The sequence below is a fragment of the Myiozetetes cayanensis genome, unplaced genomic scaffold (genome assembly GCF_022539395.1).
Source record: "Myiozetetes cayanensis isolate MyiCay16 unplaced genomic scaffold, myiCay2020 scf1, whole genome shotgun sequence".
Classification (NCBI taxonomy): Eukaryota; Metazoa; Chordata; class Aves; order Passeriformes; family Tyrannidae; genus Myiozetetes; species Myiozetetes cayanensis.
The window spans coordinates 114,385,422-114,408,672 of NW_026086604.1; the positions used below are offsets into that span (position 1 = coordinate 114,385,422).

At 35.8% G+C, this 23,251-nt stretch overlaps 1 protein-coding gene across 2 annotated transcripts in view; it reads right to left on the reverse strand.

Moving 5' to 3' along the window:
* The window catches only part of KCNH8 (potassium voltage-gated channel subfamily H member 8), a 178,428-nt gene that overhangs the window by 112,069 nt on the left and 43,108 nt on the right, over positions 1-23,251 (reverse strand). For both annotated transcript variants that reach the window (XM_050311757.1, XM_050311756.1), the window contains exon 2: positions 9,862-10,095. In XM_050311757.1, the coding sequence (XP_050167714.1) occupies positions 9,862-10,095 (234 nt within the window). The remainder of the gene's footprint in view (positions 1-9,861; positions 10,096-23,251) is intronic.

Sequence of the window (23,251 nt, forward strand, 5' to 3'; positions counted from 1 at the left end):
TCCTTCCCTCTCCTGCAAACTGCCAATGTTAAGCAGAGAGAGGCTTAATTCACCACCTCAAAGTTTCCATTTATCACCCTGTGGACACAGGCTACCTGTGTTATGGCAAGTCCTAGTTTGAGTGCATGCCTTTTCCAGCCTTAGTGTTCTTTACATTTTTTTGTATGTAACAGCTGCAGTCTGCAGTACACGTTTTATGAAAGCTAATTTATGAGCTCCAGCAAATCTACATTTCAGTTTTGTTTATTCAGCTTTCTTGTCTCTGCTTGTCTAGCTCCACTATCTTTCCTACTTAATGAAACCATTTCAAAATCCTCTAGTTACACTGAGTTTTCACTGAGCAAAAGCAGAGAATTAAGCAATGGCTGTTAATGCCATTTTGCATACACTAACCTTATGTGTACTATGTTTTTGTCTGCTCTAATTTCCTTTTCCTATCTCCATTCAGATTAGAAAAAAAACCCTGCATTTAAGGAGATAAATACTTCCCTGATGTAATAAATTTACCGGGTTGCAGTTTTAACAATTAGCAAAATACACAAGATTATCTAAAAGCTCTGTTAAGTCAGTGAAATACATTCTGTTTGAATGCAAAAAGCTTCAAGGCAGACTCATAAATATTATCAGTCTGCAACTTACTTTCCCTCCACCTCCAATGATCATTATTTTGTCACAGTTATAGTAGTACAAGGCATTCAGCATTTGTCAACTAACTCCTGGGAAAGTACTAATTGAGACAGTCTGTTTATATAAACAAATATATAGTATATGTAGCTAAAAAGAAAAATAACCCAACAAAACCAGAAAAAGTAACACAAAACAAAACAAAATACAGTTTCTTCAATATGGACTGTTTCAGAAATAGTCAGGCTCAGTCCTTCCTGAGCAGTCTAGTCTTTACTTCATTGCTTGCAGTTGAGCAATCCCCAAATAAGCCCAATTTGCTTTCCCTTGATATTGTATTTTTGAAATCTGTTGTTAAAACTGTGTTTATAACCTATGGTCGTTATTGTTTTTGGACTTTCAGGGCCAACATGTAGATGTAATCACAGCAGTAAATACAGTTTCTCAGTCTACTGAGGGATGTACTTTTGAAAACAAAGCAAGAAATTTTCTTAAAGCAGGATGATCTCTCATAGACATGTATGTATGTGTGTATATATATTTACGTATCTATTCTATATATATATATATGAAAAAACATGTACTTATTAGGTTGAAATTGTGTCTGATATTTTGACATCAGGAGGAGTTGTAGCACACATTCATCTAAATGCAGCCATGTTTTCAAATGACATTATTTTGCTTTTAACCTCATTATTTTATTATCTTAAAAAAGAAGCTTTGAAGATGACATGGAATTTCCTGTAAGCAAAAACACAGCAATACCAAAAACAGACCACTACCCTTATAAAGAAAAATTTCAGGTTTTTCAGTTTGAAAACACAAAAGTGATACAAATATAAACAACAATATCTTCATACAAAATATTTTTGTGACTCTGATTCTGGTTCCTCTGGCAGTGGCAGCCCTTAGAAACAGAAGGCCTGGGATCTGCAGAATAGGAGGTCTCCAGCATTGGTGTTGGCTGCGTCCTGATTCTTATTCATATAGATTTCAAAAGACAAGATTTCAAAAGATACAACATGGAGAAAGTGGGGATTCTGCTGCTCACTCGTCCATTTACATTGAAGGGCTCCATTTTAGAAACCGATCATTTGTTTTCCACTGCTTTTTTCACAAGGTTAGGTCAGAGAATATTTTATTTAATGAAAATATCAGTGTCTCTATAGTCCCTGTCTATTATTTCAGTTTTATCTATTAATATTAATAAGCAGTTTTCAGTAAGATTGAGGATTTTCTGTTGAGGCCATCATTCAAGAACTATAACCCGTATTTGACATGCTGTCCACTGGCACCTTCCTGAAATGAAGTGGCTAGAGTTGAAACTTGAGAAAGAGTCAAGTCATGGATCTGGATTGATAATTCCATCCTTTGGGTTCATGTTTTTTGTACAGAAGGGTTTTGAAACACACACTGAGCATTTATATAACTTCATAGAGAGGATTAATCTTCCCAATTTCTCTTGAATCCATGTGAGCACATGCTGTAAGCAGGCTCTGAGCCTGCCCAATGAAACAAATTATGGTAACCCCATTAGTAGGAAAGCAGTAGGTTTTAACCTTCTAGTTATTTAACTGCTCTATAAAATCAAACTGCTTTTGCAATTCCCTAGCCAAATCAGTGAAAGGGTTCAATAGACAGTGCTAACACAAGCCTCCTACCACTCTTCCAAAAAACTAATGCAAGAACCTACTGCAGCTGTCATCCCAGGAGGTGGCAAGTAGTCTGCATCATAATCCAGTACATGGATTTAGGGATCATGGACAAAATAAGGAAACATCAGCAGAAGGGAGGGAGGTAGTCATCAGGAAAAATAGTACTTTGAACTTTCTTTTGTCCAAAGAACAGCCTAACTCATGGTGAAGCATGGGGTCAGCTTTTAGCTCAAGCTTAATGTAAAGATCATAAAAATAAAAGGTAGCCTATCAGCAGACTTAGCGTGGCCATAAAATTGTGAGAAAATTTGAAGAGAAGAGTGGTTGGTCTGATGTCGTACAAACATCTCATTGCAAAATAAATACCTACCTTTCTTCCTAAAAGTGCATGTGTAAAAAGTAGCATAATGAAATATCTGTTCAAAACTAGACAAGAGCATACAGCATTACTAACAGCCATTTATAGTAGGTGCAGCTGGAAACCCAGGGTGCCCATGTGGAAACACTAATTGGAAAGCATCTGTAAGCAATGAAGGACATCACTTTGTAGAAACGTAATAAACTTTCAGACAGATTTATTTACTTATCAGTGTGGTTCTAGGAGAACAAGTCTTTTCTCACTGAATTATGCTTTTAATACATCATGTTGCTATTGAAAGAAGCTATTAGCCAATGTCGCTGTGAATGCCATCAGAACAAAATATCAGCACTGTCAGTAAGCAGCAGTCTAGTTGAAGTCTCATTAAATTATAGAAAAAGATCCCAGATGGTTTAGATCATGTTACACACAGGGAATCTTACTGTTTAGTTTTTTCCTTCTGACTGAAATTCATCCCCTTGTTTTGTCTTCTCTCAGGCTTTTGCTGACTGCTTCACCCAAGGCTCTGTAGAGTTAAGGCCAGGGCTCTCCAGAGCATCAGAAGTCTGCCCTGTTTTCCTCTTTTGCTGCAAAAGCTGGGACTGTCTCTAAAATATCAAGACACTTCAAGGCTACACATTACTTTTCATCAGAAGCCATGGGTCAATCAAATGAGGTCTTTGGAGAGAAAAAAAGCCAAAACTTCTCTCTTCTGTAGAATAGAGGAAAACAAGGACATGCCTTCTGTCTATATTCTGTCTATATCCTATAATGCCTTTTAAAGAGGAAGACTTCCCCAAATCAGTGAAACTTCCTGATGCTTAATGAGCTATACAAAAGGGTGAAAAGAAAGAGAACAAGAAGAAAGGGGAAGGAGGGGGAGGGAAAAAGGGGAAAAAAGAAGAAAAAGAAAAGAAGAAAAAAAGAAAAAGTCTTGTTTTATAAAGTTACAAATTATTTTTTATGGCTCAGGTAACTGCAATTAGTTATTACCTTCAGATTAATTTTTCAGTGTTACTTGCTCTTTCTATTTCCCTCCTCCTATATTTTGTACTATAATTTAGATAGTGTAAGCAAGCCTACCAAAAAAGCATTTTAGCTTTTTTTTAGGCCAAATTTTTAAAGCAGAAAAGCAGTGAAGCAGCAGTGAGGCCACACTGTTATGAACTACTCTGCCAAGCAACTTGTCAAGGGGCTTCCTCTACATTAGTAACAAGATGTCACTAGAAAATTGATGTCTCTCTGTGGAAATATTTTTTTACAGTTAGAAAATTCTAATAAATTCCTCTTCTCCAACTGTTGAGCTTAACATTTCCCAAAGACATTTCAGGAGATGGTTTAAGCGAGGAGTCTGTTAATGTTAAACTGGTACCATACAACTCCCATGTTTCAAAATGCTATAGGATATTTTTGGACAACCATTAAAGTATGTTTTTAAACTTCTTGTTGGAAAGAATGGATACTATTTCTGCAATGAGAAAAATACTTTGTGTAGAGAAGAGATGCTTGAAGAAACCCCAATTTTCTTTCATTTCAAAGGCAATTGAATTTCCTTCAATTTCTTTGTAATTAATTAAATATTCTATAATTTTAAATAATATCAAACCCATCACCTAAAGAAAAGCCTTTCTGTTTGCTTAACACAAGCAGTGCATTAAACACAAACGATATTATGGAGCCTTTGCTGTCCTCTAGCCACATTATTCAACTGCAGCCATGGCAGAGGCAATAGATAATGTCTCGTGGCCTAGGGCTGTCATTGCTGTCCACGTGAGAACACTGTTACACTTGGACTTCAAGCGACTTTTGGCCTGATGAACCCAGTAACTCAGCAAGGGGCTCTTTCATCCTTTCTCTACTCATATTCCCCCCATCTGAAAGACTACCTTAATCCTGACCTTCCAGATAAGGATACAGACTTACTAAAGCACATACTCTCATGCAGTGATGAGAAGAGACAGAATATCTTGATTTAATCTTACTGACTCGTAAAATAAATAAATAAATACAGAAACTACATATATTGCATATTCCTGACCTTACAATTTGCTTACCTAATCTTTAGTGGCCAAGAACCACAAGGCACATGCCTAAGACATAACCCAGAAAGTGTTTAAGTCAATTTACACATAGAAGATGACAGTGTCCCTTGAGTCCTTGTGGTTTATCACAGATAAAGCAAAGTCTACTTGCAGACAATTCTGAAGGCAACTTGTATTGATGGTTCCAGCAACACCCACTTGCTCCAGTCCTCTTACAGCAGGGATTTTCAATTGTGCACAAGATCTTATGCAAGCAGCCTTTTTTCTGGAGTGCACAGATACAGTGGACAGCACAGTGAATTCTCTCAAACACCCATAAATCAGAAGTGGCCATTACTGATTATATTGTGTTTCACACAACTTACACATGCACAGAAAGAGGCCAATTGCTTTTCAATGAAGGAAGGTTGTGGGACTCCTGCAGGTTTTAAAAGGTTGTTTATAAGCACAAACCTCATTTAAAATAACACAAACTTAATTTTAAGACAGAGAAAATTAGTCTGATTGGTTATGAGGGACCCAAGGTATGACCTTCTCAGGAGCTGAAGATAGAGAGCTTAGACTGGACTAAGTCAGTGATTACAGGGCTTACCGTAGAATTATTTCAGGTTGTAATAGAAAAGGAAAAAATCCACAGTGCTCCATAATTGTATTTCAGTTAGAGGGAATGTGAAGCCCTCATTTGACTACCTGTACTTGCTATTGATAAACTTCTGAAGTGGTCCAGTAGGGAGAAAAAGAAGGGTTTGTCTAAGTGTAGATCCTCAGCATTATGCCTAACTGCTTTTAGATTATTCTAAAAAAGAGATTCAGGGAGTGAGCATTTTTCTCACAATTCACTTGAATTCCAAAAGGTTAATTTGCATTTCCATTTTCATAATTGACAACTTAATTCATTGCAGATGTTTTAAAGAAAATGTAGAAATAGTAACAGAAAAAAAGTGTTAAAAAATCAGCTCCTAAGCAATATAACTTTAAAACTTTCTGAAGAAGAAAAGAATCATAAAATTCCTTGGTTTTTAATAGTTTCCTTTTCTGTTTGTCTTCAAGGAACTAATATAGCTCTGTCAAATAAAAAGCAAGAAACTGACTGAGGAACCAAAATAAATTCTGAAACTATGATGAAAAGCGTATTTTGACTCCAATTTTCAAAAGACATCTCTCTCTGAAGCTGCTGTTTCTGCTGCAATAGTTCTAATACTTCTCTGTGCTAACATGGCAGAAAATATCCAGGATAAGCAACCAGTTTATTTTATTCAAAGAATTCATTAAGATGCCAAAAGGAGAACACATATAGAAAAAAGTTCCTACCCACTTCTAGTCATTCCAGAAGGACTGGTTAGAGCACAACTGCTTAAGATCCTGTTGAGATCCAAACGCAAATAACAAAATACTGCAGTTCATCCCACACACAGGTAAGCCATTTTACTCAGCTTCCTACCCACCTCCTTGAGCACCACTCTTGCTGCAGTGTCAGCTCAGAGCAGTCTGGAATTTTTATAAAATTGCATATGGATCACTGGGATTGCTTTAGTTATAACAATCATTCCTTTAACTAACAATTACTGAGCAGAGGTTCTATGTGAATTATTAAATGACGGTTAAATAACTGTGAAAGGCCCTGTATTCAAGTTTAGTAAATTCAGATCAAACTAGTAAGAGCTTGGATCACTACTTGTTCAGAATTAACAGTCTAATTTACTGATAAAAACTGAATCAGCTTTAAACTAAGTTTAAATCAAACTCAAAATACTGAAAAATGTTGCAATTAAGGAATCAATGCCTATTCAGTTTTGTAAGCTTGAATTTCTGTCCCAAAAAATGAGACACATATGATCTACATTTTAGATCAAATCCAGAAAGAAATGAAGACTAAGTTATTGTGTTCACACATTCACTTCCCTCAGAGTACTTTCTTATCATAATGTAGTACTAATTATTAAGCTTTAAGAAGTATTCTGAGGGACATCCATGAACTCAAAATTATCTCTGAAGTTGAACTTCTATCCCTGAAGTTAGCCCTGAAAGAGTTCATTTGGTCTTACAATTAGGCCACAGAGCAAGGTTGTACTAAACAGCAGACTAAAGCCAGACACGTAGTTCCACTCTGACACCCTGAAGTCCTACCAGGACATTGAAATGTGACCCTATGATAACTAGACATTGCTAGTTACTTGTCTCCCACCTACTTCCTGGAATTACAGTAGGCACCAGCCCAAATGACAACTATTTTCAGTATCGGGTAAGCCAGAATTTATCCATACAGTCATTTCTGGGATATTATCCCCGAAGTTCTTATGTCTTAAAATATTCTTAAAATGTTTTTCTGTAACAAAGACATCTTTTTTTTTCCTCTCTCTTTTCTGACAAATTTGAATAAGTTTAACAGCTTCAGAAGTTCAATTTTTCTTCTGAATAAAACCCATAACAACCCAAACACAAAATATTTAGCTAAAATGGATGATTTACCAAATTTGGAGCCTGCATTTTGTAGCTCTGTTGAAAAACTGAGACTATTTGTTAAGATAAATTTTGCTTTTATATGAAAACAGTCTCATGTTATTTTAATACCTATTCATTTCTGTTTCCCAGTGGTACAGAAATACCTGAAAATGAAAAATATAATAGGCAGTCTGGGGAATTTATTCCTATTCAGAAAATGTATTGGAATGGCTTCCAGTCAAATTATACACAAGGATGTAAGTAGGATGGTTTGTGGGAATTCTTTTAGCCTCAACAATTTCTCTTTATCTATTCATCTATGATTCAGCTAGTTCACTGATAAGCAAATTGACCTGCAATCTCTTTCTGCCTGTATTAATCATATATATTGTAGGTCTGAAGCACCCTTTCATAATGTAAAGGAATCACAATTTATCATTCAGGACGAAGACAGTGAAATGAATGTGTTAGCTTTACTTCTTTAATTTACAAACATTGAAATCTCTTCTCACCAAAGTTATCACTATACAGTACTGGAGAAAATCAGCTCTTATCTTCCCAGCGTAAGACCATTTTCCTCCTATATTCAGGTGTGTTTTACAAATTGGAGCTACTTTCTTGAGTAACCTTCATGAAACAATTTCAAGGAACTATGCTAAAAAAACCAATAACAAACACTCTTCTCCACCCCCAAGTCTCCCCAAAAAGACAAGATGAGGAAGCATTTAGCAGGATGTTCCAGAATAACTTCAAACTTCCATACTATGAAGAGCAGCAGTCATGGATGCAAGTCAACTAAGCATCATTTCTCCTTTTTGTGTTAGAGACAGTAAAGCTGCCTTCTCCTAACACTCTACATTGCTGTCTTCTTATCACTACGTTGTTATTACTTTTAGAAAGTAACTTTTGGAAGTATTTAATATAATAGTAATAATATTTGAAGAGAAAATGTTTCATTAGTAAAGACAGTAAAATTTATGAGTAAAACATGGTCTAAACATATGCCTAGAAAATCTTGCCCTACAGCAGCACAGAAGATGATACTCAGCACCTGTGGATTAATTGAGCCCATGGATCACCATGGATCACCAAGCACAGGTGAAGGCTCCTATGACACTAGGATGCTTGAAGTCCTGTCAGTGTCTCACAATTGGTTGCACCTGTTCGAAGACGACACAAATATGAAAATAGGAATATATGGAACAAGTACACTGAAGGAGCCTGGTATAAATGAAAGAATATGTTAAGTGTGCATCATGGGCTGCTCTCTTCATGGTTTATGTATCTTGACTATGACACTGTCCTTACGAATGCCTTGTCACAGAAGCAAAAGCTTTGGTGAAGCAACTTGAAATCTTACAAGCATAGAACCATAGAATCAGCCAGGTTGGAAAGGACCTCTGAGATCAAGTCCAACCCTTGATCCACCAGCACTGTGGTTACTAGACCATGGCACATCCAGTTTCATCTTAAAAACCTCCAGGGACAGTGAATCCAGCACTTCCCTGGGCAGCCCATTCCAATGCCTGATTACCCTCTCTGTAAAGAATTTCTTCCTAATATCTAACCTAAACCTCCCCTGGCACAGCTTAAGACCATGTTCTCTTGCCTTACTGCTGGTTGCCTGGGAGAAGAGATCGACCCCCACCTGGCTACAACCTCCTCTCAGGGAGTTGTAGAGAGTGATGAGGTCACCCCTGAGCCTCCTCTTCTCCAGACTAAACAACCCCAGCTCCCTCAGCCTCTCCTTATAGGACTTGGGCTCAAGTCCCTTCACCAGCCTGGTTGCTCTTCTCTGGACCTGCTCCAGCACCTCAATATCCTTCCTGAACTGAGGGGCCCAGAATTGGAAACAGTAGTCCAGGGGTGGCCTCACCAGCGCTGAGTACAGGGGCAGGATCACTTCCCTGCTCCTGCTGGCCACACTGTTCCTGATCCAGCCCAGGATGCCATTGGCCTTCTTGGCCACCTGGGCACACTGCTGGCTCATGTTCAGCTTCCTGTCGATCCAAACTCCCAGGTCCCTTTCTGCCTGGCTGCTCTCCAGCCACTCTGTCCCCAGCCTGTAGCGCTGCAGGGGTTGTTGTGGTCAAAGTGCAGGACCCGTCACTTGGCCTTGTTGAAGCTCCTCCCACTGGAATCAGCCCAACTCTCCAGTCTGTCCGGGTCCCTCTGCAGAGCCCTCCTGCCTTCCAGCAGATCGACACTCCCCCCAGCTTGGTGTCATCTGCAAATTTGCTGATGGTGGACTCAATCCCCTCATCCAGATCATCAGTAAAAATGTTAAACATAATGTACTGTAGTCTATGGAATTGCTTACTTGGACCATTCAAATATCTGAGCATTTCACTGATGGGACTGAAAATTTTACATAGCCTGTCTACCTTAAAGTGAAGATAAATATTTTGATTGCAGCTTCAGCAATAAGGAGTAAGAACTTCAATATAAGAAAAATGAGAAAATGCAGTGTCATATTGAGTGCAGATAACAGTGTCTCACCGTGCAGTTTAGGAGCCTGAATTTCTTCTGTGCAGCTTTGTAACTTGTAATATACTTATATAAAATCAATAACACTAATATAAACATAGTCTCAATGTGTACTCAACTGTATTTATTGAAATCTATTCTCGTAGCTCTAATGGAAGACACACAAAATCATTAGAAATGATTATTGTATATTACATGTATTAATACTATGTTTTATTCTTTAGGACTAACAAAACAGGAAAGAAGGACTTACCATTCTTCTTATAGAACATGATTTCTCCTTTGAATTCTATCTTTTCCTCCAATGATTTCTCAATTTGAAGAATCATCTGCTCATTTGTTTCAGCACCAAGTAAGAATTTACAGCTGCAGCTCTTCTGCATGACTTCAGTCCGTGCAAACCCAGCAAGCTCACAGAAGCCATCTGAGCAGTAAACTATGGGGAATCCCTTAGCCACCTGAGCATTTGCAAGGATGAAGTTACTATCTGTAGAGGAACACAAAAGTAAAACATGAATTACAGTCTAAATTCTACACCATTTGACATAATACTTCCTTAATACTTTAGCATCATAAGAAGGTGGCACAACTGGACATACATTTGAAAACAGAGTCCCAACTGTCTGCAAACAAGAATCTACTTGTTACTCTGGAATGAAATCAAGTCTCATAGTCCACAGATCACCTTCATATGATGATTCTTCATGGTTTGCTACAGCTTTCCTCACTGCATCCTCATGGCATACTTTATGGTAACTAATTCTGAGATAGATGTCAGTACATTAAAACAACCACTAGACTAGTGACAAACATTGAAGTTTTGGAAAAATTTCAAACGTGTTATATTATGCTGCCACTCAGACTACTCTGGAGTCTGAACAGACACAGCAATATCATAAAAGGAGAATCTCTCTATGCTCTTGATAAGCTAATGTTGACCTTTATCAACACTCAAACTAATTTCTTCCATATAGTTTTGTAAGGGAATCCTTAAAAATACAGTTGAGGGACATTCCAGGCTACATGGGTATTGTTTGTCTTTTCTCTCTCTCTTTTTTTTTTTTTTTTTTTTTTTTTAGGGAAAAAGATTTCATCTAAAATCAGTCAGCTATCTTCCAGAGCCCCACCATACTTCTGTCTGAAACAGGCACATAAAAGAGTCACCATTCTGTTACACTTAATGCTCTTTGTAAATTTTCAGTGTATTTAAGCTGCAACTATCACGTATGATACACTCAAGAATAGTATATTGGCATGGACATCAGGCAATAAAATGCAGTGTTCCAATTTGATTTCAAATCTTTGGCAAATCTAATAACTGAACCTATTGGCAGCCTAATAGCTCATTCCCATCCCTTGCTGAAAATGTCCTTGAAGCTTTTGTGTCTCAGACCTTCATATTCATCTTATGTTAACAACTCTAGCACTTAGCAGTCTTTTTGATTTATCAGGGAGACCCTTTCCAGATAATATATGAACTTCTCCTACAGGTTTTTTTGGCTTGTATGTTTCCTTATCTTGAAGTCAAAAAAAAAAAAAAAAAGGTTTTATGGGAGGAATCTGTGTAAATTTGACATTGAGGAAGGAAAGACTATTTTTTGCCTATTGCTTGTTAAGGAATGTTTATCTTAGAGCTTGCTAGCAGGAGCTTAGAGAGTCTAGTCCCAAGACAGATACCTCTCATTTTTCAGACATATGTGCATGTAGATTCATGTGTATGCATTAGGAGGAAATACTATTAACTAACCCATAATCCCTTGATAAATATTCAAAAAAGAGAAAAATAATGAACTACTTTAATGGAAGACTCAGGTTGATATGCCTAAACCCTGTACAGGGATATATTATTCATGATTGGGAAGGAAGGGACAGAATTCATAAACTAAAATAGAGGAAAAATAGGTCTGCTTTTCAGTCTGAACTGTCACAAAACTTCTACATCTGTGACATTCCAACAACTTCATCTAGGTTACTCTTTAATTTCTCAAAGGATAAAATACTATGACTTATACTGCTAAGATTTCAGTATTTTAAATACATTTGAGATTTATGAAATGATCAATTTGCTCTCAAGACTTTCCTTCAGTTACCCACGTTTTGATTAAATTTAATTAAAGTCTTTCAATAAATGATTGGTATGTTAAGGCAGACTTTTTGCATTTACCAAATAATGTGTTTTAAAAATGTATTCTGGTTCAGTGCAGTGCTTGACTTAGCCTGTCTTTTTATTTGCCTAACTAGGGAATAAGTATCATTACCATGCATACACTAACATGCTGTTTCCCCTGTCAACACAAAACTAAATCCCTACACTGCCAAAAGAATTAAAATCATATGCTTGCAGTACATAATGACAGTGTTACACTGCAAGACATACATACTAAATGCATCTGTAGCTATCAAATTAATTTACTTCTGGATTTCCTATTGTTTAAGATACAATTATGGGATGTAAAGACTGCTGTTGTTGTTTGGTTTTTTTTCCCCAAATTCTAATTGTTATGAATTTCGAGAAGCAGAATATGGAACACCAAAATGACAGAAAAGATAGAGATGATGTGCAGTAGTGTTTGAATATCATTATGAACAGGAATACACTGGAGCCTACCAAGCATATCATGATTTAATGAAAAACTTAAGGTGGCCAAACTGTGTTGACATTTAGACCAAAATAAACTCAGAATACTATTGGTTACTTTAACATTCATAGAAGAAATCTGTTTACTTCTAAACAACAATCCAGTGCCAGCTATAATAAGAGGCAATCTTTCTCTTAACATCAGCAGATTCCTGATAAGCCTTGTAAGCCTAATTTTACTGAACTTTTTGTATACAACAGCAAAGCATCAGTATCATGAAAATGCAATAAGACTCCTATTTTCTGTTTTTACTGAGCTTGAAGTTCAAATATAACTATGAGAGATGCACCTGTAATCCCAAATCAGTACACTAAGGGACTTATTTAAATAATTTATTGAAAAATTTCTTGTAATACTAAAGGATCAAGAAACATGATGTCCAATAATTACACATATCATCAAATTCTTCAGTAATATTTTTAAGTGATAATTAATATTTACTTATTACATAAAGCAAAATTTAAAACACCTCATATCTTAAAATATTCTGTTTAAAAGTTTATTTACTTCTTTAATTTATTTTCATAGCTTGAACTCCTTAATATCACTTGCTATTACTTGTGCATGTAAAGCACAATAAAATATTTCCAAAAACAAGTACTGAGGGTGAGATTTCTATCATTAGAGCTCCAGTGTTATACAAATAACAAACACAGCATTTAATTCCGTGATCTTCAATGACAGCTAGCTAGATCTTAAAATATAAAGTAAGAAAAATGACATCTTTAGAATAATTTGCTAGAAATCTATGGACTGGAAGACAACACGTTTGGTTATCTTTGAATTTACAGTAGGAAAGTTGCAATGAATAATACAAACCTATTGGTCTGTATATTTTGGTATATGTTTGTGTGTAGACTGAACACTTCCATAATAATATAGAAGTTCTTCAGTTACAAATTATTTTTTCAGCATATTGGCCTGAATAATAAGTTATTTTATTCGGGTTGCTTCATCAGGAGACAATACTTGATTATTGATAGATGATTTTTTAATGTTGGTTTTTTTTTTTTAAGATAAGAAAATACATTAAAACTAAATACTTATCTTTTGAGAAAGATGTAACCTTGAGCCTTTAGGACTATTTAGGACTAAGGGAATTTGGGACAACAGAATAGAAATGCATAAGAAAGTACAGATTTGGACAAAACTGTATTAGCACTCTTCAGCTCAGAAATTAAGTGCTGTAATACTGTGCAAAAGAAACAAAAATATTCAATTACATATTTGTATATTAACTTTCGATAAAATTACATGGTTCTGTGTTCAGGTCTGCACGTGATGTATAAAGGAGGATTTAAAAGTGTTAAGATGGGACAAGAAGCCTAGACACAAAAATATCCAACAACGCTCCCAAGGTTTTCCTTTAGCAACAAGTCAGCAGAGATGGATGAATATGACAGAGGTCCATGACTAGTCAGCACAATCTAAAAGCAAATTTCTTTCAACTGTGATTATTTTACTTTAAGCTAATTTTCTATAAAGATCAAATTACTTTTTCACAGGAAAGTTGGAAGGAAGAATATTGAGAGCTTGAATGCCTGCATTCATTTTGGAAGTAAGACATACCGGAGAGGACAGGATATTGACCAACAGAAGACTCACATGGCTTCCTCTGCCAGAAACACAGCACAAAGTCAGACACAATCAGACAAGATGAACCAGAGCCATGCTAACTACACCTTCAATTACAGGCTTACACATCGTTACCCTGTTTCAGTGATCTGATACCCAAAAATTATAACCAAAGAAACAGAAGAAATTTACATTGCATGCCATCTGATACAGAGAATCATGTTTGTTAATCATCCCATGACAGAGTTTCAGAATTGAGAAAAGTCTTTATATAATACTCTTTCTCCTAATTAATGCACACAATTTATCTGTTTGTAAGGACACCGTGTTACATTTATATTCTGCACTCCCTTATTAGATCTGTCATATCTAGCAAAAAATGACAAAAGGATTTTTGCTTTAGTACTGTAGCTGTATTTGCTATAAATCCCATCGTTGTGCTTCTCCAGTTTTTTTAACAGTTCTTTTCAAAGTCCAGATGGTTTCAGGAAGAGAACACCTATCTCACTTCTTGTGCAACTGAGCAAAGCCAACCACCATCTAATTTTAAATATTAAATTATTTATGAACTAAAGAGGAAGAAAAAAGTCCTACTAAGGAAAAAAAATCTAGAGCAATCAAAGAAGCTGCATTAATCAAGCAAGTGACTCACACAGTTACTCTATTGATTGTAGAACAGTCTGTAATTCTTCTGGATGAAAGGATTTGCTACAGTGAGATTTGATTCCACAGTTCCTACACAGGCAACTTAACAAGAGAAGTCTCATTGCATGTTCATGCAAATTACTGTTACAGAGAACATGACCACATTAACAGTTAAGATTACTGATTACTGATTAATTGAATGATTAAAATAGCATATGAAAAAGTTTATGTCAGCACATTCAGATACAAGTGAATTTAATTAGAGTTTAAACTGTTTTGCCAAATACAATCCTCTGAATCTAATTGAAATTAAGATGATTTTTATAATGCATACACTTCCAAATATTAAAGTTCCTCATGAAAAATCTCAGTGCAGTTGACCGTGTCACTAATATGAGGTGAAGATTTGTCTAAATCTAACCAAGTCAAAAAGGAAGCTGATTATGCTGATACTTCTTCCCACCCTTCACTAAAAATTAATTCATATTCCAATGAATTTACAGTAGTACAGTGAAAGGTAAAATTATTGCATTATAAACTACACGTATGGACTGATGAACAAAAGACCTATCACTGTAACCCACTGTAACATTTATAATTGATTTAATTGGCTAAGTCATTCCATTAAAAGGAAATGTATTCATAAAATTGGGTAATAGCTAAAAATTCAGAGTACAAAATGATATTTGAAGTACCTAGCCCTATGGACTCAGCTCAAGGGGTGAGCTGCATAGCTCCCATTTAACCTGCACTGACAAAAATAATTCCTATTATGTAGAAAAGTTCTGAACTCAACAGCTAAGAAACCAACCTTTCACTTCGTATTTACAATAATATTTAGTCTAACAGTGAAAATGCCTGACTGTGTACAATATTTATAGCTACAAGAAGAGTTAATATGTAATGCAGTTCAGCATAGAGGTATCTAAGGAAAATTTGGGCATCTGGAAGCTAAATCATCCCCTAGTCTTATTGATAAACACAGATCATAAGGCACTTAAGAGACTCAGTGTTTAACGATCTCGAACCCAGCTTTCATTGCCATTAGTGCATCAGGTCAATACTAGAATAATGACTGTAGCTTTCTTCATGACCGATAAAATTACCTATTCCTAGAAGAAAACACGCCAAAAAGCCAGACTCTATCAGAGCAAAAGGAAATAAAAGTAGAAGCAATAATAAACCTCATGATGAAATGGGCTCCTGGGGTCTTAGACAGGAAAAAAAAATTTGTTCTTCCATTAGAAATCTCTGTGTATGTTCCTATTGTTTTTCTAATCCCAGTATCATTTGCATCTACCTGAACTCTAAGATATAAGACTGAGAAAGACTTTGTTGAAATAATAGCACTGCTGTTACTGCTCATTTACGATCAAAAAGCACCTTTCAAATAAACAATCAGTGTAATTGTAATGGGTGAACTATTAAAGGAGAGGAGCTTTTAGCAGAGACTGCTTTCAAGTTCTTCAGAATTAAGCTCTGCTAGCAGAAGCATACATCTATATCTTTTCCTCAGAAGGAAATACTAACTAGTCTAAGATATCTCTACTTTTTTCTTGATATTTACCCGGAATTATAAATTCACAGATGTCAGTTGAATCAAGGTTGGAATTAAATATTTCTTTTCCCAACCTTAAGCTTTGATTATGATAAAATTTTATTTTCCAGTAAAAAACTATTATATTCTCATTTATGAGCTCTGTTTGTGTTATTGATTTTGCAGTGACTGCCAGTACACAGTGCTGATGTAACTAAAGAAGCTATATTGCAGTTGTCAAACATTAACATACCAGTTTTATGGGCATCGAAGTGCTACAAGTAAAACAGCACACGGCACTGGAAAAAACCCACAAACCACAGAAAAAAGAAGAGATTAACAGTGAAGAGACACTGTAACTCATGAGTTGCCAGGGTGCTGTGACAATGTGTGATGTCATCCAGACACTGGGTGCTTATTTTTCTGACAGAACTAAACCCTCTATTCCAATGAGAGAGTTCAGCTACTGTTTGGTGTATTCTGTGAGTGCCCACTAAAGAGCAGAGTGCACAGACTCCCATTTCCAAACAAATCATATTTTGCAATTTCTCCAATAAAACACATGGAAATTTTAAGTTCATCCACTAGGTAGAAGGGCCACTTGCATAACCCAGTGGTACTTGATTTGGTGGGCTTTTTTTCCCTACTGTTCTGTTGGATTAAAATTCACCTGGAATGTTAGAAGTGGAATATTTATAAGTCAAACCAACACACAGAGTTTTCATAAGCTCAAATCATATAGCACAATGATTTAGAGGCTGGGACCATAACTTTGTTTCAAGTGTTCACTGAGAGAAAGGTTTGCAGATAACAGAATAGAAATATTTTCAAAGACAAGAGTCACATCATCAACAAATATTTATTTATGTGATCCTGTCCGTACCTTCTTTTATCACTTCTCTGAAATAGAAATAAGAAGTTTAAAGCTGGGTTTTTTTACGGCTGTTTTAAGCACTATGTCACCTTCTCATGAGAGGTGTTCAGTTTACAGACATACTAAACTTTCACCATTGCATAATATTGTGTGGGTTTAGTGTCCTACGCTTGCCTTTACTATGTAACATGCCTGATGAACCAGTTTATAATACTACTGCAGTGGATAACCCTTTGGATATTTGTCCTCAGTGTACATACTGCTACTGACATTGCAATATATGAGCAGCCAGATGTTATGGATGCTGCTAAGAGAAGTGGAAGAATACAGGGAAAAAGATTTACCAGTTATTATTCCTGCACACCTGAGGGGAACAGCTAGACATTTTGAAGCCAGTGTGAAATGCCTTTAAAAGATCATGTTCCTGACTCTTTGAAACCTAATGCTCCTTTCTTCTTGCGAGACTGTTTCCAAGCTCAGAGGCTTGGAAAATATCCTGATACTATTTATACTGGAAATAAGAAACTAGATTTCTTTACAGTGTGATGATGTGGAGTGGAAGAACCATTTACCTCCTACTGAGAAAGTTTCATCTTATTATTTGAAATTAGTAGATTGTGTGGAAATTTGTTTCCCCTTTGAAAGTGACCATATAAAAAAACCCAACCAAACAAAACATTGTGGATTCTGTAGAGGAAGAAAGGTATCCGTTAGTACATAAATATTTTTATATATTGTTATTTCAACACAGAAATATAAAGGAATATTAGTGCAAAGACCCCAGAAGCTGTTTTCTCTGTACGTGCTAAGCAAAGGAAACTTTAAGTCACTATTCACAAAAAGAATGAAGGAGGCATTACACTTTCAGCCCTGGAAGTGACCATGAAAGTAATGGAGAAGAAGCTATGTCCTGTGGGGAGACTCCAGTGAGGCATGAATCGTAAATGTACTAATTCTCCTCTAGTGACAGTGGGGCATTTCACATCAAGGTTCCTCATCTGAACAAAATGATCTATCCTCAAACCAAAAACAGACCTAGGTCTGGGTTTAAAATGAAGGCAAAGGGAGCAGTAGCTATCCTTCCTCACCACTGTCTGCCTAATGCAGCACTTGAACTCCACAGATGGTGTTTCAGGATCCTTAGCTTTTCACCTTTGGCTATCGCAGATGCATCTGGTCCTGCACATTGTAGCAGTTCACAGATTTGCATATGATTTTTATTTGCACAGGCGAGATACCCAAATAACAATGTCAAAACAACTAGCTGTTCAACTATCACATTGCTCTTATATTCTTTAAGAAACACTCATCATTTTATACAGGTGCTATACTGCACAGAAGTTGTTACTCAAAGAGGCTCAAAGCTGATTTTCATGTATACTAGCTCAGATACATAATTTCTTGGCTGTTCACTGTCACTTTAACAATCCTGTATGACCCCCATGACAATTTCATGCAAGTTTGTGGTGACTTTTACTATATTGATTTCTCCCTATAGTTATTGTACTTCAATATTAAGGTGTCAGAACTCTATGATTAAAAGTAATCATTTTGAACCTTGGAAGTTTATTTATTCCTCTCTCAGTCTGTGAAATTAAAGGATAATCTTGAGTTAATTTTAATGGGGAGAAAAAGAAGACTCCCCTGTGCCTAGTCCAGTGAAATGAGTTCTCTGTAAACAGCAAGAATTTCTGCACATAGTTTTCTCACAGAAGTAACACTAATCTGAAACTATATTGTGGAAAAGAAAGTTCATAAAAATCGACAGAAATCATATTAAAAATGATTCATAAAATGATGAACAGTGTCCAGGAAATGTTGTTTTCAGAAAAGGAAATGCCCTATTTGCCATAATAAAGAATTACACTGAATGTCCCAAACTCATGCTTTTGGAATCAAAATAATTCTAAGAACTGCAATAGAGGGCTCACTGACAATGTCTTGAGCAAGATCTGTAAAAACACAATATTTTGAGCATGGAAGAGGATGAGAAGAAGGTTACAGGTGAGAATGTAATTAAGTTATCATATTCAAAGGAAAATAAACCACCTTGTGACTTTCCCAGCTGAGAATGTTCTCATGAAAAATTCAGAGCAAAAATCCTTAAAAAACTATGGAAGAATCAATGCTGTTGTACAATAAACAAGGAGAATAACCATAGGCTGTTTTTTCTTGTAATGATGCTGCTATGGAGCTCCTGAATGATTGGCACAGGAGCAGGAGCACCTGAGCTTAGACCTACCAATTTATTTAAGATATACAAAAAAGTGAAGAAGCTGTTAGGGGAACAGGAAAGACTTGAGGTGAACATTGCCATAAGATGGTCTTCTGAAGAAAAAATCCAGATTTTGGCTGAAGAAGTGGATTTGGTCAGGAAGATTCAAAGCATCTGGAACTTCTTTGTAGTAAAGGAGTACATATACACATATATAAATACACAGGCAAATTGTTGTGGTTTTGACTACTTAGAGGACCTAAAACACAATTTGGACTAAGTATTGTCTCAGTGAAAGAAATCAGGCCCAGGAAAAGATTGCTGTAATAAAGAAATTTGCTGAACTTAACCTCAAAGAACCTAAGCAGTACAGATAAGAGAAGAAATACCCAAAACATAATGACTGGACTGAAGACAGTTACTCAAAACTCGACTTTTTTGTGTCTGCTTGCCATATTCTAATTCTTTTTTTACAGGAGATAAAGAGGCTAAGTATCACAGAACCACCTTTGGCATTTCTAAAGCAAATATTATTTTCATTCTGCCATGGAACAACATCAATACCCCTTCCCACCCCCTCACCTCAAAGTGCTACCTAAATAGAAAAAACCCCAAATCTTACTTCAGAAAGAGACTCACATCAGAACTATATGCCAATGCTCAGTAATTAATGCAAGACACAAATCTCCAAAATACCAGGAAATGTTATCTATTAACTGTACTGCAGTAAACCAGTGTCATTAGGGAAACAGGTAATGTTTCTGACAATTTTATTGGTTAAACCATACAGATTACATTTGAAGTTTTGACTAAATTCTTCTTACTAGTCTAAAACAGTTTAATGTAAAAAAACCCCAGATGTAACTGTAGTTGCAAGACACTGCAACACTACTTTTGTTCCACAGGAAAGAAACATAAAAAAGCTGCAATCTAAATCTAGAGTTGTTATAGGAGTTAGTTTGAAGTCTTGCCTTGTTTCCCCAAAGCCCAATCTGAAGAAAGTGATGAAAAATATCTTGAAAAATGGCAGCAGGTGCTTATATCTGGTTGGAAAGTTTTCACGTGAGAGAGAATTATCTTATTCATTCTGAGAGTTTTGAAATAATTTGTAGAAAGCCGAGTATTTATACCTTTATCTCACCAAGTAAAAGTGGCATTGAGCAAACAGAGAAAAATATTAAAAATACAGAAATAAAAAAGTTATTTAGCACAAACTCCACAAGGTTCTATAAAAAACACTTACTGAAAGCACCAAAAGTAGCAGAAAGCTATAAATTACAACATGATTATACTGCCACATTCCCTATGCAACCTGACACTATAAATTTAGAAATTCATTGCTGTTCTAGAGACGGTTTTGAAAGTAAAAAATAATTCAGAGAGACTAAAAATCAGTTGGAGAATTTAACCAGCAGCATCAGATACACCAGCAGAAATGCCTTGGTCCATTTAATAACCTTTTGCAATTCAGGTGGCCACAGCACCTAAGCAGTGTAAACCTTTCTTTTAGCCTGCTAAAGCTCGCTACAGGAGCCTCAACTCCACAAGAATGTTGGGAAGAGACTTCTTCCAAGGTGAAAAATGATCTACCTCATTGCCACTTGATGCACTGAAGAATTGCCCAGAGCCCTTCTATGAATCCTGTCACTGCTTCTCCTAGCTGGCCACTTGGCAGGGTTTTCCTTTCCCCATTGCACTCTCTACCCTTTGCCAGTGTTATTAACTACTCCCACTTTGTTACTCTTATGTTCTAGGATGATGAACGAGCATTCCCCTCCTCAAAAAAAAATATATAAAAAAAGAGCTCTAAGCTGCTTAATTCATGAACCAAAATTTAAATTAAGAATCAGTACAGAGTGGAAGAGGGAGAGAAAAAAATAAGAAAGCGGGAAAAGAAAAGAGGGGCTGAATTAAGGAAAGTCACCACTGACATAATTAACTTGCCATTTCTAGATGATGCTGTGGGTTACAGATGTCTGCACAGGTCAGATTGTTAACCTCTTGCATTGCTTCCTCATTCCACTGAAGATATTCCAAAGGGAAAATTGCATAAACAGTGGTTTTTAGATAGTATTAAAATATTTTTAGCATCAATGCCATCATAAGAGGTAATTTTTACAATAGTACCTTGAAGTTTATTTTTCAGTAAATAAAATGTGTGATTGATTAGAATCCTTCGAAATGGATTGGAATACTGTCATAGGACTAAGTTTTGGGCTTGTCCCAGAACAGCAATTCCCCATCTTTCTAGCCCACAAAATAATTGACTATATTTCCAAGGGTTCTTCAGAAGCAGGAAATACATTAGGTATTTCTCTGGAAGTACAACTAACTAGCTTTTAATTAACATTTAAATTTTCTTCTAAAAATACCTTGTTTATATAATCTCTGCCTCATAAGAACATGTCTTCAAAAATTATTTAAATAATAAAATGTGCCTGTAATGCAACAATTTAAACTTATATATCAAAGTTTCAAATAAATGAATTTTCATTGTGTATTAATGTGGCTTTATAAAAAAAAAAACAGAACCCAAAAGTAATAGGGATAACTTATTTCTTTTTATCATTTATTACGGTATAGTAATGAAAATGTGAAACAGCACACAGGGACAAAAATCAATTAAGAAAAGAAATAAATAAAACCATTTCCCCAAGCTTTTGTTCTTCTCAGGATATAGCCTCAATAATGGATTAACTGACATTTTTGCAGCATGCAAGCAAAGTAAATATGCTTGGACCTCTGGAAAGTAACACACTGGTGACATTTCAGCAAAGGATTTTCAGTCTGGCTTTTTTTCCCCCCACACACTTTTAATGAATGAGTAAATTGCTAATGTATGAATGGCATTTAGAGGACCCAAATCCATGCCATAGGCCCTAAATTTTCTTCTTTAGAGGCACTCTCAGCAGTTTCTTTTGGTTGTAGAAGCCATCCAGGTCCTCTGTTTTGAACAACTGACAGATGTATTTCTCATCTATTTACCTACCTGTTCTGGTCTCTGCCATTGCAGTCCCCACAACTATCACTATTTCTTGAGCAGTGTGAATCCCTAGGAAAGCAGCTCTATGTTGATTTTTATGGTATCTGTCTTTGACTGGATTTAGGAAATAGGTACTAATGAGGGTGGGAAAGAAATATCATTTGCCTCAAACTTACATTAAGCAAGGATCTGATATTCACACATTCTTGATCTTCAATCTACACTACTAAAAGGTTACAACGCAAAGGTTAGTTATATAGACCTCTGCCTCTGCGGCATTTAAAAACCAGTCTTCTTCCTGAAGAGCTTTCTCTTCCATTTTGTCTTTCTTAGAGAAGAATGAATAGCCTTGTTCAGAGTTTGAGTCCCTTGATCTTATCCCAGCCTTCAAGAGATATAACTAAAACAGATTCTGCTATCAGCTATAAGTCCACAGTAGAAAACTGAATAACCTCACAATTATTTGTTCAAATTTCAGCTTTAACATAAAGGGAAGGAAACTATACTACTTGCATTTAATATCTTCCTTTGTAAAAAGAAACAACCTTAAGGATCTCACTATACAAATATATTCTTGTAACGTTATCATGTTTTCCATTCAAATCCAGTGACATTTACATTTTTTAATATATTTGTATGGAATTATTTGAATATTTAATTTCTGATTATTAGCTGTTTCTTCATTTCTTAGTGACATGCCAAACATTTTAAGCTACTGATCTTAGTTATGATGAAGTGGGAGCTGATGCTAATTGAGCCAATCCTATTCAGCTGGTGAAACTAATGAGTAAGTTTTACTTCACTTTCCATAACTCAAACCAAATTAGAGGCGACAAATGACCGATTGTTTTATTTAATTTCAAAATTCAGTATGATTTGTTTCTAAAAAAAAAAAAACTTAGAGAAACATTAAAATCCATATCTAGTCAAACACTTATGTTGTTACATGACATGTAAGCAAGATTTGTATTGATCATGAAAACCTATTTTTGGAACTGAGGTGTTTCATTTCCTAAAGGATTTTTTTTCTCTGCAAAGTGACAAGTAAACACAGAACACAATCATAACCAGATTAGTATTCAATTTGTAACTTTTCAAGAATATGGTAATTCACAAGAAGACTGTTTCTCAGCCATGAGACAGATGTGCCCCATTGATGTCCCAATGTGTTCAGC